The sequence below is a fragment of the Stegastes partitus genome, unplaced genomic scaffold (assembly GCF_000690725.1).
Source record: "Stegastes partitus isolate 25-593 unplaced genomic scaffold, Stegastes_partitus-1.0.2 Scaffold1466, whole genome shotgun sequence".
Taxonomy (NCBI): domain Eukaryota; kingdom Metazoa; phylum Chordata; class Actinopteri; family Pomacentridae; genus Stegastes; species Stegastes partitus.
The window spans coordinates 29,362-44,487 of NW_007579197.1; the positions used below are offsets into that span (position 1 = coordinate 29,362).

Here is a 15,126-nt window from a genome sequence, read left to right on the forward strand (position 1 = left end):
GATTGATTCATGAATTTAAAGGAAGAAAACAAGTATAAAGACTTGATAAGATGACATAGACTTCAAATCTGTATATGCTTTTATCCAAATATATATGAATTGTCGATTTCTTCAGCACGTGTGATGAGTCTCAGAAGAATAATGATAAATCATCATATGCCCTTATTCAATTAAGTTTGTTAAAAGCGCATTTGAATCGTTCATTGCAGTAAATGTGTATTTGTATCAATGATGCAAATGGTTCAGAATTACTTTTATGTCCGTAATGAAATCTGTGTGGACTTCAATTGTTGAACACAATTAAACAGATGTAAGTTTGTATGATGTCAAATTTGACATTTTAATTGAAGTGGAAGAAACATTTTTTGATCTCAGAATTGTTTCTCAAATGTTGATAACTGATCAATGAAAATGGTGCAACTTATCAAATGATATACTGTTTAATTAGAAAATAGAAAGAATATATCCTCTAAAGTGCTTTTTGAGTGTAATGATTTGAAGATGATGATTTTTAGACATTTCCATAGACTGTCACATTTACCATGATTTGTTTTACTGTTTGTGCTGTTTTATTTACTCTCATTCACTTTTATTGTTAAAATGGCAAATTTTCTAAGAAAGAGACAACAAACTTGTAAGTTCTTAATATAATTGCATAATAAGGAATATTCATATAAAGTGGTGTAATCTAACTACATCACTAAAATGTTTGATGAAAATCTTTTAATACGTTCAAGATACATGAAGCAGTGTGGTTGTTTCCATCAGGTTGATTGAGATGTACTTGATTCACATAAGAACTGGTTTAACTTTAATCGGTGAGTCTTTTTTGCTCCCACTCTAACCAGTAAATCAGTCAACAGCTGCAGCAGGAGGGTTTTGGCTCAGGGTCACAACTCTGGTGCATGTTTATGTGTTTTTATTACGTCTCTAGTCAGATTTGAGTAACTGTGCAATGGCATGTCTGTGCAGCAAAGGAGACTAACGGGACGCTTCAATTCAATATGTGATCGATGATTGTTTATAACCCATCGTTATTCTGCATGTTACGCTTGATTGACTTCTGTCATGACATCTCTGATTGTGTTTGTCAAAGACCTGCAATAAACGCTTCTGTGCAAGACATCTGAGTCTCCTGAGAGTAATTTCCAGCATGAGTTAATCTGATCAACAGATTTCCATCATAAAGTCCTGAATGATGTCCAAAATTAAATACGTTTTATTGCTGTTTAAAAGAAAATTACATTCTCAATATAAACCCTGTTGTAGTTTTGAAACCAAAAGACTGTGAATCAAAGCACTCATGACATCGTCCTCCCTCAGGTCATGATTAGAGACATGTCATCATATTCAGACACTCCAGACCAATTTTGACAACATCACAAAGACATAAACTTACACTGTCAATATTGAACTTTAATGGATTCCTAATATGAATTCCTTCTCATGCAGCCAAAGGAAGGGGTAATCTATTATTAGCTCAGAACACTTCAAGTATGTGATTTTCTGAATAAAGCTTTACTTTGCACCCTGAATTTACAGATGTCAAAAGAATATCAGAATGCAGTCCAGAGTTCAGCATCAGTTTTTTCAACCACCTAAATTTCTTTTCTATTGCTGTGACCACAAGGTCACAGCTGTGATGATTCTGCAAGAGCAGTTACCTGAAGACACAGAGGTGGAGCTATGGCATGTCTGGTCACCCGAAAACATCCAATAGTGACGCCCGTTAGAGAGCGACATACAGTTCGTCACAAAAGTGAGTACATTTCTGCAAATATCTTATTATATCTTTTCAAGGGACAACACTGTGAGTACAGAGTGAGTATCCTCCAAAGTGAAACTGTCCAAATTGGGCCCAAAGTGTCAATATTGTGTGTGACCACCATTAATTTCCAGCACTGCCTTTAACCCTCTTGNCTGAGCCCTAGCACTAAACCCGCCAGTCAAACTGTGACACTGATCTACAGACCAAAGAGTGCCCAACACCCTGACGGCCATTATGATGTGCACATTAATAACCAGACAGTTAATATAGTCAGCAAGGACAAGAACTGCCTGTTTCATGCTCTAGCACGAGGCATGAAACCACAGGCCAGTGAAGAAGAGATCGCTTTGGAAGCAAACCGCCTCCGATCGGTGGAGGCTGACACTCTCCTCAGACACCCAGGCCAATGGGACTCTTTCGTCAAGCGCAAAGAGTGGACCGAAACAATCAGAGGAGGGGACTGGTACTTGGCAGAGGGAGCTGCACCATTCAAGAAAACTATAAAAGAAACCAAAAAGGGACTTAAGAAAGATGTTGGACAAGTACAAAAGTACAAACAATGGAAAAAATATGCCAGACAAAATCCAGGATTGGGACGGTTCATCAATGCAGATCACCAGCCACCAGTCAGCAGTATACTGAAAGCTAAACAACTGAATCAGAATAGCACATTAGCAGTAGCCATGCTCGAAGTTGCAACAAACTCATCTCGTTTGAATCGCAATCTGGTTGACAAAGTGAAGAAAAGGCATGGACATGAACTTCCAACTGTTACTGTGCCTCGAGAAATACATTATGAGTTTCCCAGTACAAAATCAAAAGCCTTCAAAACATATTTAGCTGAAACCATAAGCGACAATGATGTTGTGGGCAACTTCAAGCTGACGATCATCGGTTCAATGCCGAGATTCAGGCTGAATAACACCAAGAACTTTAACAACTTTGAGAAAACCAAGAAGAGTTCAACCAGGCTTGCCATTTTTGAGAGCAGTTTTCAGCAACACAGTATAAATCTGGTACAAGAATGGTTCAACCTGCTGAAAGACAAGAACGTCATGACAAATAGTGATCTTACCACCATTACTACATGGATCAACAACAAGGGCTACAATGACATCAATGATCGACACAGAAGGACAGTCTGCAAACTTCTAAGATAAAAAGGTAAGATCAATCACAACATCAAATCGAAATGAAGTGTTTATACTGTACATCATAGTCCTAGAAAACTTACTAAGGAGGTTTTAGGTACATGAAGTAGAGTCACATGTTCATAGAAAACATTAAAAATAGCCATTACAGATCTAAATTAAAAATGAATTTTACTTTACACCACTTTGAGTTCCATAGTGGGCTGCAAGGTGGCNTGGTACCATGGATGACTTTGTGTCTGATTACATTCAACACGGCATAGAGGTGATGGAAACAGGGAACCCTCAGCTTCATCGAGGATTTATCATTGAAGAACAAAGTCTCAGTGCTTCCAAGGATCTGCAACTTCCAAGGCTGACAGATAATGATTCCCTGGTGTTTGCTGCAGAGGTCCTGCAAAACCTCTTGGGTAAATTTCAAAATGAAGACATGAAAGTGAGACACAACTTTATTAAGGCTCTGTTTCAGGTGCTCCACACCGACCTAAGCAAAGACCCAAACACTGAGAATAAAATCATTACCATCTCAGAAAAGACTGCTGGTAAGGGACTGCCTTCTAATGAGGCCTTCATTCTGACCTTCCTTGAGAATCTCCTGAGAGTGTTGACTAGACAAACAGAAGCAGAGAAAAACATGGCATCTCCTGCAGAGAAATGGTGTTTGGAGATTTTGTTTGCCTATGCAGAGCAATTCCAAGCCTCAAAAGAACCAACCAAAGAAATCTTTCACATGGTTTCAAATCTTGAGGCACAAAGACTTTGGTCACCAGTAGAGGCCCTTAACCTTCTTGGAGCATTAATCGACCACCATCATGATGAAGACTGTGTTGCTGCCATGAAAATTTTACATTTGATGGCAACATATCAGGTTTCCTCCAAGTGGACAGATGAGAACAACCAGTCTCTCCAGAAGCTCCTGGATTCTTGTGAAACGGAGAATCTGATCCAGCATTTCGAAAAGAGCCTTCAAGATGAGTCGGTAAAAAGCACTGAAACTCTCTTTGAAGAAATACGGCAGACGAAAGACATTGATGAGCAAACACTGAGTAAATCCTACAGTGCAGTGACTCATGTAACAAATCTCATCAAAACTGGTGAAATTGCAAACTACACAGATGTACAGCGAGCTCGAGATCTCAGTCACAGCCTGGACACAGAGAACCTTCAGGAGCTCCTGGCAGTCTTATGCAATGCTGTACACCTGAAGATGGCTGAAGGGAAATGGTTTCCCAGAACCACTCAGATGATAAGCTGGTGCCTCTTGGCCTTGTCTGAAACTGGGAAGCTCCTAGAGATGGGCACTGGAGAAGGCAAGTCTTGCGTCATAGCAATGTTTGCAGTTCTGCGTGTGCTCAGGGGTGAAAAAGTAGATGTGGTGTCCAGTTCTTCTGTGTTATGTCAGAGGGATGCAGAAGAATGGGCTGAATTCTACAAGTACTTTGGCATTACAGTTGACACAAACACAAATAAAACCGATGATAAAGATCGAAAAGAATGCTATCAGAAAGACGTGGTCTTCGGAACAATTGAAGCCTTCGCTGCAGATTACCTTCGCCAGATCTTTGAGATGAAAGATGTGAGGCCTGATCGAAACTTTCAGTGCATCATTATTGATGAAGTAGACTCGCTGCTACTGGATCAGGGAGTGCAGCTAACCTACCTGTCCAGCCCCATGGTCTCTATGCAGCATCTGAACATTATTCTGGCCATGATCTGGGGCCATGTCAGCCAGTATGGCTTCATTTCTGCTGGACATCAGACATTTGTACAGGGTCCTCCTGCGTCATTCTACAGGGCCATCTTTGACTCAATAGACACAGAAGAAACTGAAATTAAAAATCCAAAGGGCATTTTGGAAATTGCTGAAGAATCCAACACGGTGCCAAAAGGATTCACAGAGGAGATCTTCAACAGTGAAAAGGATCAAATTCTTCAAAAGCTGAAAACAGTGAGTCAGGATGCAATGGTCGATTTTTTCAGCAAAATTGAGGACTACGTCCCCTACGGTTTTAGTGTGTACACGTTGGATGACAAGGGATTGCTCTGTCTCAGAAAGTGCAGCCCATACAACAACAAGGACATTCCAGACCTTAAATTTCTTGTCTTGGAGGAAGGCTTGTGTTGTCCTCTCTATGAGTCAGAAGAAATTCTCATCAAGCCCATTGCAGAGCAAATCTCAGGGAAGCTTCAGTACACCCCATGCACAAATGATAAAGACAAAATCAGCATTCCAGGATTCTTGAAGAGTCTGATAGACAGGAAAGTGTCCGTGTGGGTTGAGAATGCCTTTCTGGCGAAGCAACTGAGACAAGGACGAGAATATGTCGTAGAAAACGACAATGTCTGTCCTGTGGATTTCAAATCCACAGGTATTATAGAGCTGAATAAGAAATGGGGCGATGGTTTGCAGCAGTTTATTGAGATTAAACATCAAATCAAACTGAGCACAGTTTCAACAGTGACAAACTACATTTCGAACATCTCCTTTTTTGAAAAGTACCAAGGGAAGATATATGGAACAACTGGGACTCTTGGGAGCAACACAGACATCCTGTTTTTGCAGGAACTATATCCAAATCTCTCTGCCTGCAGAATGCCAACATTCAACAGGAAGAAGCTGTTTGAGGTCACAGGTACTCTGAAGACATCAGCTGAAGAGTGGAAGTCTGAAATAAAACGTGTGGTTTTGGCTGAGATATCCTCAAATTCATACAGAGGTGGAAGAGCAGCCCTGGTGATCTGTGAAACTATCAACAAAGCCAAAGACATCCACGAAGAGCTGAAAAGCAGCATCCCAGGTGAGATCATTCTCTACTGCCGAAGTGACAAAGACAGTTTGAGCAAAATACAAAAGAAACTGGGTCCTGGTGATGTCATTGTTGCCACAAATCTTGCTGGGCGTGGCACAGACATAAAAGTGTCTAAAGAAGTAAACAGTAATGGAGGACTATTTGTGGTCCTCTCCTTCCTTTCTGACAGCACAAGGGTGGAACTCCAGGGTTTTGGTCGAAGTGCTCGTAAAGGTAAACCTGGATCTGCTCAGATCATCATGTCCACTGAACACCTACAGCAGTCCTTCTCAGCAGTGTCATCTCTGGAGGAAGCTAAGAGCACAAGAGACAGACGCGCAGCAGAAATGACAAATCACATGATGAGCGATGTCTCTGAGATGAAACTGCGGGAGGACCTGTTTTCAGAGTACTGCAAGACACTTCGAGATATTCATGAGAAAGCAGATGGAGATGACAGAAGAGCTGTTGTTGCCATTGTGAACGAGTTCTGGGGGATATGGTTGCAAACTAAATCAGAAGACATTGAACAGTTGAAGAGAGATGAATTGCAGACCAGCTTGAAAGCTGATTTGTCATTGGCAAGAAGTCAGTCTCAGAGTCAGACTTCACCATGTTCCAGCATTTATCACTACATCAAGTTTGGAAATATCGCTATGAGTGAAAAACGATGGGACGTCAGTGCCAAGCTCTTTGAAAAAGCCATGAAACAAGATGCAAGCTGGGCAGCCATAGCCTTTTACAGTCATGCGTACTGCACTGTCAAGCTGAGGAGTGAAGATTACCTCACTAAGGCCAAAGATGATCTAATAAAGGCTCAGGAGTCTCTCACATATCTCAGTGAGGAATCCATAGTGTGTCTGCAGTTTGTAAAAATGTCCTCTGCTGACTCAGACAACAGTAACCCAACTAGTCTTGAAAAACAACTCACAACCAAGGGCAGCATGTTGCGGTACTTGGACGAAAACATCAGTAAAGCCATCCAAGAGTTGGATAAAATCAAAGAAAGAGACAGAGATGCATTGGTCAAAAAGTCACCAATTTTCACACTGGTGCAGAGTGCTGATGAAGATTATGAAGATCTCCAAGTGGAAGCCTACAACCTCTACAGTCAAGGTCTAATATATGTATTTTCTGTGGAGGAGGAGCCTCGTTTCTCATGGGAAGGTCTGGTGGTGTTCTTTCTTGGAATTTTACAGATCATTGCGGGAGCATTGCTCGCTGTATTCACATTTGGCGCATTAGCTCAAGTCGGCATGGGACTTATCACTGAAGGAATATCAGACTGCATCTCTGGTATTGAGGCCATGGTGACTGGAGAGTTCAGCTGGAAATCATGGGCTATCAACAAAGCCATATCCATTGGTATATCTCTCATTGGGTTTGGAGTTGGAAAGCTGATTGCAAAGGGCTTCAAGGTTTGCAAAATGTTAATTAAAGGATTAGGGAAAAAGCTGAAGGCATTGCCAAAGATTTTCTCCGGACATGCTAAAGACGGTTTAAGTACTGTCGCAAAGACAAATTTGAAGAATGCACTCAAAGAAACTACTAAAAAAATGGCAATGGAAATCATGACTAATGTATTAGAAAAGGCAGAGGAGGAAATACTGAAAGCGATAATAGAAAGCCTCAAAAAGGATGTAAAAAATGGAATTGTTGATGAAGTGAAATCCAACATGGAAAAAGAGCCTTTAACTACATTAGTAGACTCCATTATCCTCTCACACATTACAGATAAACAGCAACTTCATGATCTCTTAAAGGACAAGAACAGTAAAAGTAAACTGCTGTCAATTTTCACAGAAATAAGCACCACTCAGAAACAGAAACTCACTGCAGATCTCGAATGGCAGAACAAGCTTAACTCAGCCTTTTCCAAAGTGATCAACAAAGCCAAAACAGAAGCCAAAGGAAAAGTTCGAGGAATTCTGACAGCCATCCAAGCTATCCACATGACGGTATTGGCAGTAGACGCCATCCAAGCAACGGCCACCCTGTCCAGCAAGTTTTTCTCAAACCTTTACGATCATCTGAATATATTTAAAAAAACAAAGGCTTCTCCAGAGAAAGTGAAGGTAAATGAGCTGTCTGCCTCAGACATTGAAATGCTGAAAGAATTCAAGCAGGATGTTGCTGACATTATCAGTGTTTTATTGGCTGATGCTGTCGTAGAAGTGTTCCACCAGAAGTTCTCCAGTCACATTGTTTCTCGTGTCCATGACAAGGTAAATGGCATCATTGTCGAAAAGGTAACAAAAGGTGTGAAGCGTGTCAGAACAAAGGTACAACTCAGAGCTGAACAAAATAAAAGATACATCTCATACATGCCAGGAAACCTGAATTCTATAGAGCATAAACTTACAGGAAAGACAGGAATGAAACCACAGGCCAGTGAAGAAGAGATCACTTTGCAAGCAAACCGCCTCCGATTGGTGGAGGCTGACACTCTCCCCAGACACCCAGCCCAATGGGATTCTTTTGTCAAGCACAAAGAGTGGACCGAAGAAATCAGAGGAGGGGACTGGTACTTGGCAGAGGGAGCTGCACCATTAAAGAAAACTATAAAAGAAACCAAAAAGGTACTTCAGAAAGAGATTGGACAAGTACAAAGGTACAAAAAATGGCAAGAATATGCCAGACAATATCCAGGAATGGGACGGTTCATCAATGTAGATCACCAGCCAACAGTCAACAGTATACTGCAAGATAAACAATTGACCCAGAATAGCAAATTAGCAGTAGCCATGCTCGAAGTTGCAACAAACTCATCTCGATGGAATCCCAGTTTGATTCCTGATGTGCACAGATATCACGGCCGTGAACTTCCAACTGCTACTGTGACTCGAAAAACACATTATGAGTTTCCCAGTACAAAATCAAAAGTCTTCAGACAGTGTGTAGCTGAAACCATAAGAGACAACGATGTTGTGGGCACCTTCAAGTTGACGATCGTCGGTTCAATGCCGAGATTCAGGCTGAATAACACCAAGAACTTTAACAACTTTCAAAACACCAAGAAGAGTCCAACCAGGCTTGCCATTCTTGAGAGCAGTTTTCAGCAACACAATATAAATCTGGTACAAGAATGGTTCAACAAGCTTACAGGCAAGAATGTCATGTCAGATAAGGATCTTACCACCATTACTACATGGATCATGAACAAGGGCTACAATGACATCAATGATCCATACAGAGAGCAAGTGTCCAACCTTCTGTCATGAAAAGGTAAGATCAATCATAGCATCACATCAAAATAAAGTGTTTATACTGTACATCATAATCCTAGAAAAACATTTTACTTTGTACGATTCATGACATAGAGTCACATGTTCATAGAAAACATTAAAATAACCATTATAGAACTCAGTGAAAAATGTATTTTACTTTACACCACTTTGTGTTCCACTGTAGAAAAAACAAGGCAACTGTTACTTGATTATTTTTCAAAAAGAAACTACACAAAATAAATTAAAGACTATGTTTGACAATAATGACCCTCTGTAGTCTTCGAGAAACCTGATAATAGTTCTATTGCAGAATAGGGGTACATTTAATATCTGTTAAACAGAACAAAACAATAATCAATGCAGTGGATAAGTTGGGATTACTTTTCAAAGAACTCTGATCTAGTGTCCAGTATGTTTGGTCAACAGGGACCCTCGGATCCTGTCCAGGACGCTCTGTCATGTGACCTTTTCCAAGCCAACAAGGACAGATACCAAGATGCTCAACTATGCCAACATGCTTACAGACTGAGAGTCAAAGAGAGATGGAGGCATTAAATAGACAGAGACAACTTGACAACATCTAAGTGGCTTAACTTGAAACCTTCCAGTGCTATGTCTATGTGGGCCACATGAGCTGATGGTTGAGCTCTTCCATTGGCTCACCACTTCTTTATTTTGCTTTTTATATTTTGCACTTTTTGGTTTGAGGTTAACCTGGTTGGGGCTAGACTGTACATTGTTTGGCATTAAGGAGTGCGAGGGACTGGGGTTTACTGTTCATAAAGCATTTATTTCCAAGATGGTACTGGCTTCTGTATTTTGTTGTTTAGGGAGACAGGAGCTGGTTTAACCTATCATAGCAAGTTTTTGCCGCTCAGTAATGTATTATGTTTGTTTTTCAACTGTAATTCATCAGTGAGTGCTTCTGCATATAACTTTGTGGTTTAGTTCAGTTTTTCTTTTCTTGCTCTCGTCTAACGATTGATTCATGAATTTAAAGGAAGAAAACAAGTATAAAGACTTGATAAGATGACATAGGCTTCAAATCTGTATATGCTTTTATCCAAATATATATGAATTCTCGATTTCTTCAGCACGTGTGATGAGTCTCAGAACGAATAATGATAAATCATCACATGCTCATGTTCAATTAAGTTTCTTAAAAGCATGTTTGAATCATTCATTGCTGTAAATGTGTATTTGTATTAATGATGCAAATGGTTCAGAATTACTTTTAAGTCCGTAATGAAATCTGTGTAGTCTTCAATTGTTGAACACAATTAAACAGATGTAAGTTTGTATGACGTCAAATTTGACATTTTAATTGAAGTAGAAGATACAGTTTTTTGATCTCAGAATTGTTTCTCAAGTGTTGATAACTGATCAATGAAAATGGTGCAACTTATCAAATGATATACTGTTTAATTAGAAAATAGAAAGAATATATCCTCTAAAGTGCTTTTTGAGTGTAATGATTTGAAGATGATGATTTGTAGACATTTCCATAGACTGTCACATTTACCATGATTTGTTTTACTGTTTATGCTGTTTTATTTACTCTTATTCACTTTTATTGTTAAAATGACAAATTTTCTAAGGATGAGACAACAAACTTGTAAGTTCTTAATATAATTGCATAATAAGGAATATTCATATAAAGTGGTGTAATCTAACTACATCACTAAAATGGTTGATGAAAATCCTTTAATACGTTCAAGATACATGAAGCAGTGTGGTTGTTTTCATCAGGTTGATTGAGATGTACTTGATTCACATAAGAACTGGTTTAGCTTTAATCGGTGAGTCTTTTTTGCTCCCACTCTAACCAGTAAATCAGTCAACAGCTGCAGCAGGAGGGTTTTGGCTCAGGGTCACAACTCTGGTGCATGTTTATGTGTTTTTATTACGTCTCTAGTTAGATTTGAGTAACTGTGCAATGGCATGTCTGTGCAGCAAAGGAGACTAACGGGACGCTTCAATTCAATATGTGATCGATGATTGTTTATTACCCATCGTTATTCTGCATGTTACGCTTGATTGACTTCTGTCATGACATCTCTGATTGTATTTGTCAAAGACCTGCAATAAACGCTTCTGTGCAAGACATCTGAGTCTCCTGAGAGTAATTTCCAGCATGAGTTAATCTGATCAACAGATTCATATAACTCAGTGTTCCTGAAGAAACATTCTAACTATGAATTATTTACAGCTGCTGTTTATTGACAAAATAACACAAAACGTTAGATGTATGTTCTCATATAAAATACACAGTGTTCAGAAGAACATTTGTCATGTGAGTTCATTCACTTAATACTGTGAGCTCATACACAACATCTACTGAAGCAGACAGTGATGCACTGATCCTGACAGGCTGACTGCATGTAGACAAACACTTTTGTTCATATAATGTATTTGGGCAGTTTTCCTAATCTTGGCTCTGTGCACAACCGTAATGGATTTTAAATGAAGCAATCAGCAATCAAGATGTGACTGAAGTGTAGATTTTCATCTGTAATTCAGACTTGCATTACTGAAGTGCATGTTGAATTAACCGAATAGGAGCTGGAGCCATTTTGGCCATAGACCCTCGGTTTTTATGGGCTCACAAGTAATTGGACAAATAATAAGCCGGAGCACAGTGAGAGAGCCCGGCGGGCACAGGGAGAACATGCAAACTGTGCACAGAAAGAGACCAAGACCTTCGAACGGTGAGGCGGCGTGAGTCTAAGATTGAGATTCCAGGAGCAGCCATTAACAGAGACATTGGTATGAAGCAGGTCAAATAAAGAGAATATGTATTTTAAAGTAATGTAATCAAGTGATTATTCTTGAGTTTGAAGTTGATTCAGATGCAATAATGATTAAAAAGGATTCTTTGTAACCAGCAATTCTAACTGCAGAGTTGTGAAAGGAAAGTAAGTTTCTAAGTGGGTAGCTAAAAAAAGGAAGTGGTAAACTGTCCTGTCAGTAAGCACGTCCACAATTGCCTGTCCTGACAATAAACATGTCCACAATTGTCTGCAAACACGTCCACAGTTGCCTGTCCTGACAATAAACATGTCCACAATTGTCTGCAAGCACGTCCACAATCGTCTGTCCTGACAGTCAGCATGTCCACAATTGTCTGCAAGCACGTCCACAATCGTCTGTCCTGACAGTAAGCATGTCCACAATTGTCTGTAAGCACGTCCACAATCGCCTGTCCTGACAGTAAGCACAGCTGCAATTTCCTTATAAGGTGTTGTTGGAAGTTGAGACAATGTCTAAGTATTGAATACTACGAACCATGCTACTGAGCTAACTAAGTGTGTGTGCTGCAGTTTAAGGAAGCGTGTGTGGGAGGGGGTAAATATACGTGTGTGTCTTTGGGGGAATTCAGAACAGTATATACATGAGAGACTGAGACCCTTTAAACGGAGTTCTTTGTGGACATCGCTGAAGTTGGATCTTACTCCACTAAAAGAAGAGCCCCGATCAGTCTGCAATTATGCTTGAAATGGAATAGTAGAATATTCTCTCTGCTCTATAGGAGAAAGCAGAAGGAGCAGCCCGACCGGGCCACTCAGCCTGTGCTAGGAAAGTCCGGGACATGTGGGAATATTGGGACTTTCCTCAACAGGCCAAAGGTAATACAAAGGATTATTACAAGACTGAATTAGAATTGGGACGGCTCCACACCCTCTGTCTGATGGAGAATTCTTAGTGGATTATTGGGATTCTGTACGGGGTTTTTCACCTTCTTTAGGAGATTGTATGGCATACCAGAATCAGGTCAGGACCGGATAGGTCAGCTAAGGCCAAGCTGTCGACCCTCTCCCTTCGAAGTTACACTGTTTAGGCAATTTGTTTAGAAAAGCTCAGCTCTGTATTATTAATAAAAATGGTCAGTTGTGATTTTTATTCTAATTGTAATTGGATGTTTAATCAAGAACTGTTGCTAAGCCCATGCTACTAATATTCAAAAAACATTTATTTTGCATTTAGAGAAATATAGTTCAGATTCTTAATTAGGTACGTAATGTTCTCGGACTTCTGATGGTAGTAAAAAGTTCAGCAATCGTATGCATCAGATCCTTGATGGGTCTTAAAGGTTGTTCGAGTTAAAGATGACTAAAGAATTATAAACGTATCCCTGGAGTTTCCAGTCCTAACCTATAGATTAAAACCTAGTGATTCACCAAGAGCCAAGTCCATTTAGAGGAAAGCTGTCATTAACAAATGTGACTGATGGGGTGACTAGATGATGAAGGCTACTTAGTAGAGTTCACCATCAGAGTAAGAGGGGTAGGCGTTTGGATGGAGGCAGTTAAAAGCTAGTGAGTTTCCTCGACTCCAGCGTAAGCTGTTTTACTGAACCTATTAGGCCTCAATCCCATAGGCAGATAGACTCTAACCCTAGTAATGGAGAGCTGGACCAGTTGCCCTGTTCAAGGGTATACTCAAGAGACTGACACACTGCATAAAATATTTTTTGAAGCTAGAACTTTTTTAAGCGAGGCGAAAGATGCAGCTTTGGTGTTCCCTTAAAATAGTGACAAGTGGAATTGGTTTGATGGAACATTTGCAAGGGGGAACACAAGCACTGTGATAAAAAAAAGCATGATCCACTGAAAAAAAACAACTATCAAGGCTGTTTTAATGCGCAATTCAAATTGTCAGTGTTGTTGAGGTTGTACAAGCAGTAACATGCAGATAGCAGAAGGAAAGGACAAAACCGGCTGAAATGAGCCCCCGATGGCAGACTCACACCCTCATCCGACATCTGATGAGTCCGACTACACATAGCCAGGCCGTTGTATAGCGCAACCACAGATGACATATAATCTCTAGCAAAAAGTGGTCATTACTCAGTTTATATCTATCCACAGTTGCTTTTATCAAGAAACCAGACCCCTTGAGTCCATCACCTTTTGTCATTTATTAGCAACTATATGCAAACCAACCACTATTCACTTCTGTATTTTTACATAATGTACCCTCCCTACACGAAACATCTGTATGAAATGTTGCACTCTGCCTAGATCTGCTCACCTTCAGGGACTCACGCTCCGTGGTGGTGGATCCACCCACAACAGCATGACTTCGCACGAGGACTAAGAGTGAATTTCTTTGACAGCAGTTGGCGTGACAAAGATTCAGGGGACGGTAAGGTGCTTTTGTATATGTAACTCCAATTTAATAGAAAGCACTGTAGGTTCTTGTCAGTTTGTACTGAAATGTGATCAGTAACTAAAACCAAAGAGATTCCTCCTAAAAGAATGCTTTAACATTCTTTGAAAAGGCTTTGTTCAGACGATCTGGCCTATCTTACCACCGCACTGAAAAAAAAAAAAAAAAAGTAATTAAAATGCTTATTGAGACAAAACGTTTTTCATCATTACGGTGACAACAGTGGATTGACTCTCTGTAAAACAAAACAAACACTGAATTCACTTCATCTGAGCTAAGTCAACTCTTAGAAACTACAGCCAGTAAGGCCTTGGCCATTGTCATAAGGTGAGAACAGACAAACATGTTGTTACTATTTTCTCCTGTCTGGAGGGAATTAAAGGAGTCCAGCCTGTCAGATGTTTTGAGGGGTGGCCCATCAGTACAGGTGTGTGTAATCTGTATGTATGTAAGCTGGTTTTTGGCATTGGTTTATACCCACCCATGATATATGAAGTGTTGTGCAATTGTTCATTGTAAAATATGAGCATGTTGCATTTTTAGGATACCAGTGAAAAGACAGTCCTGGTTTTTTAGTATGTTCATGTTGATGACTTTAGTTTTCTGGAAAACTCACACTGACTCTTTTTCCCAGATTGATTCTGGGACCCTGAAAGACTGTTTTTGCATTAATATTTCAAAATGAGCTAAATTTTGACTACAGATTCTATACTAGCGTGACCAGTTCCTGACTCCAAGTGTAATGAATGTGATAGAAAAATAGATTCCAGCTGATATTCGTAGCTGCCTATCCCCATGGTAGCAATAAAACTTCACATGACCATATATCCCTTCAAACTGAAAATTAACCAAAAAAACCATAAAGTTTTCATACCAACATTTAACATGAAATCTTGAAAAGTCACATCATGTTTCACCATCGTATTTGGTTGCCATCTAAAATGTTTTCATCATGTGGAATTGAATGATGAGATCAACACATCAGTACAACCTATCAATACTACCAGCCAGTATGGTTCTCC

The 15,126-nt window shown here is 39.9% G+C and overlaps 1 protein-coding gene across 1 annotated transcript; it reads left to right on the forward strand.

The window, feature by feature from the left end:
- Nucleotides 1–3,141: 3,141 nt before the first annotated feature.
- Nucleotides 3,142–9,737, forward strand: LOC103370675 (uncharacterized). The gene is made up of 2 exons (XM_008299804.1): nucleotides 3,142–8,933; nucleotides 9,362–9,737. The coding sequence occupies exon 1, from the start codon at nucleotides 3,143–3,145 to the stop codon at nucleotides 8,927–8,929; it is 5,787 nt and encodes a 1,928-aa protein (XP_008298026.1). The 5' UTR covers nucleotide 3,142; the 3' UTR covers nucleotides 8,930–8,933; nucleotides 9,362–9,737.
- The last annotated feature ends 5,389 nt before the right edge of the window (nucleotides 9,738–15,126 follow it).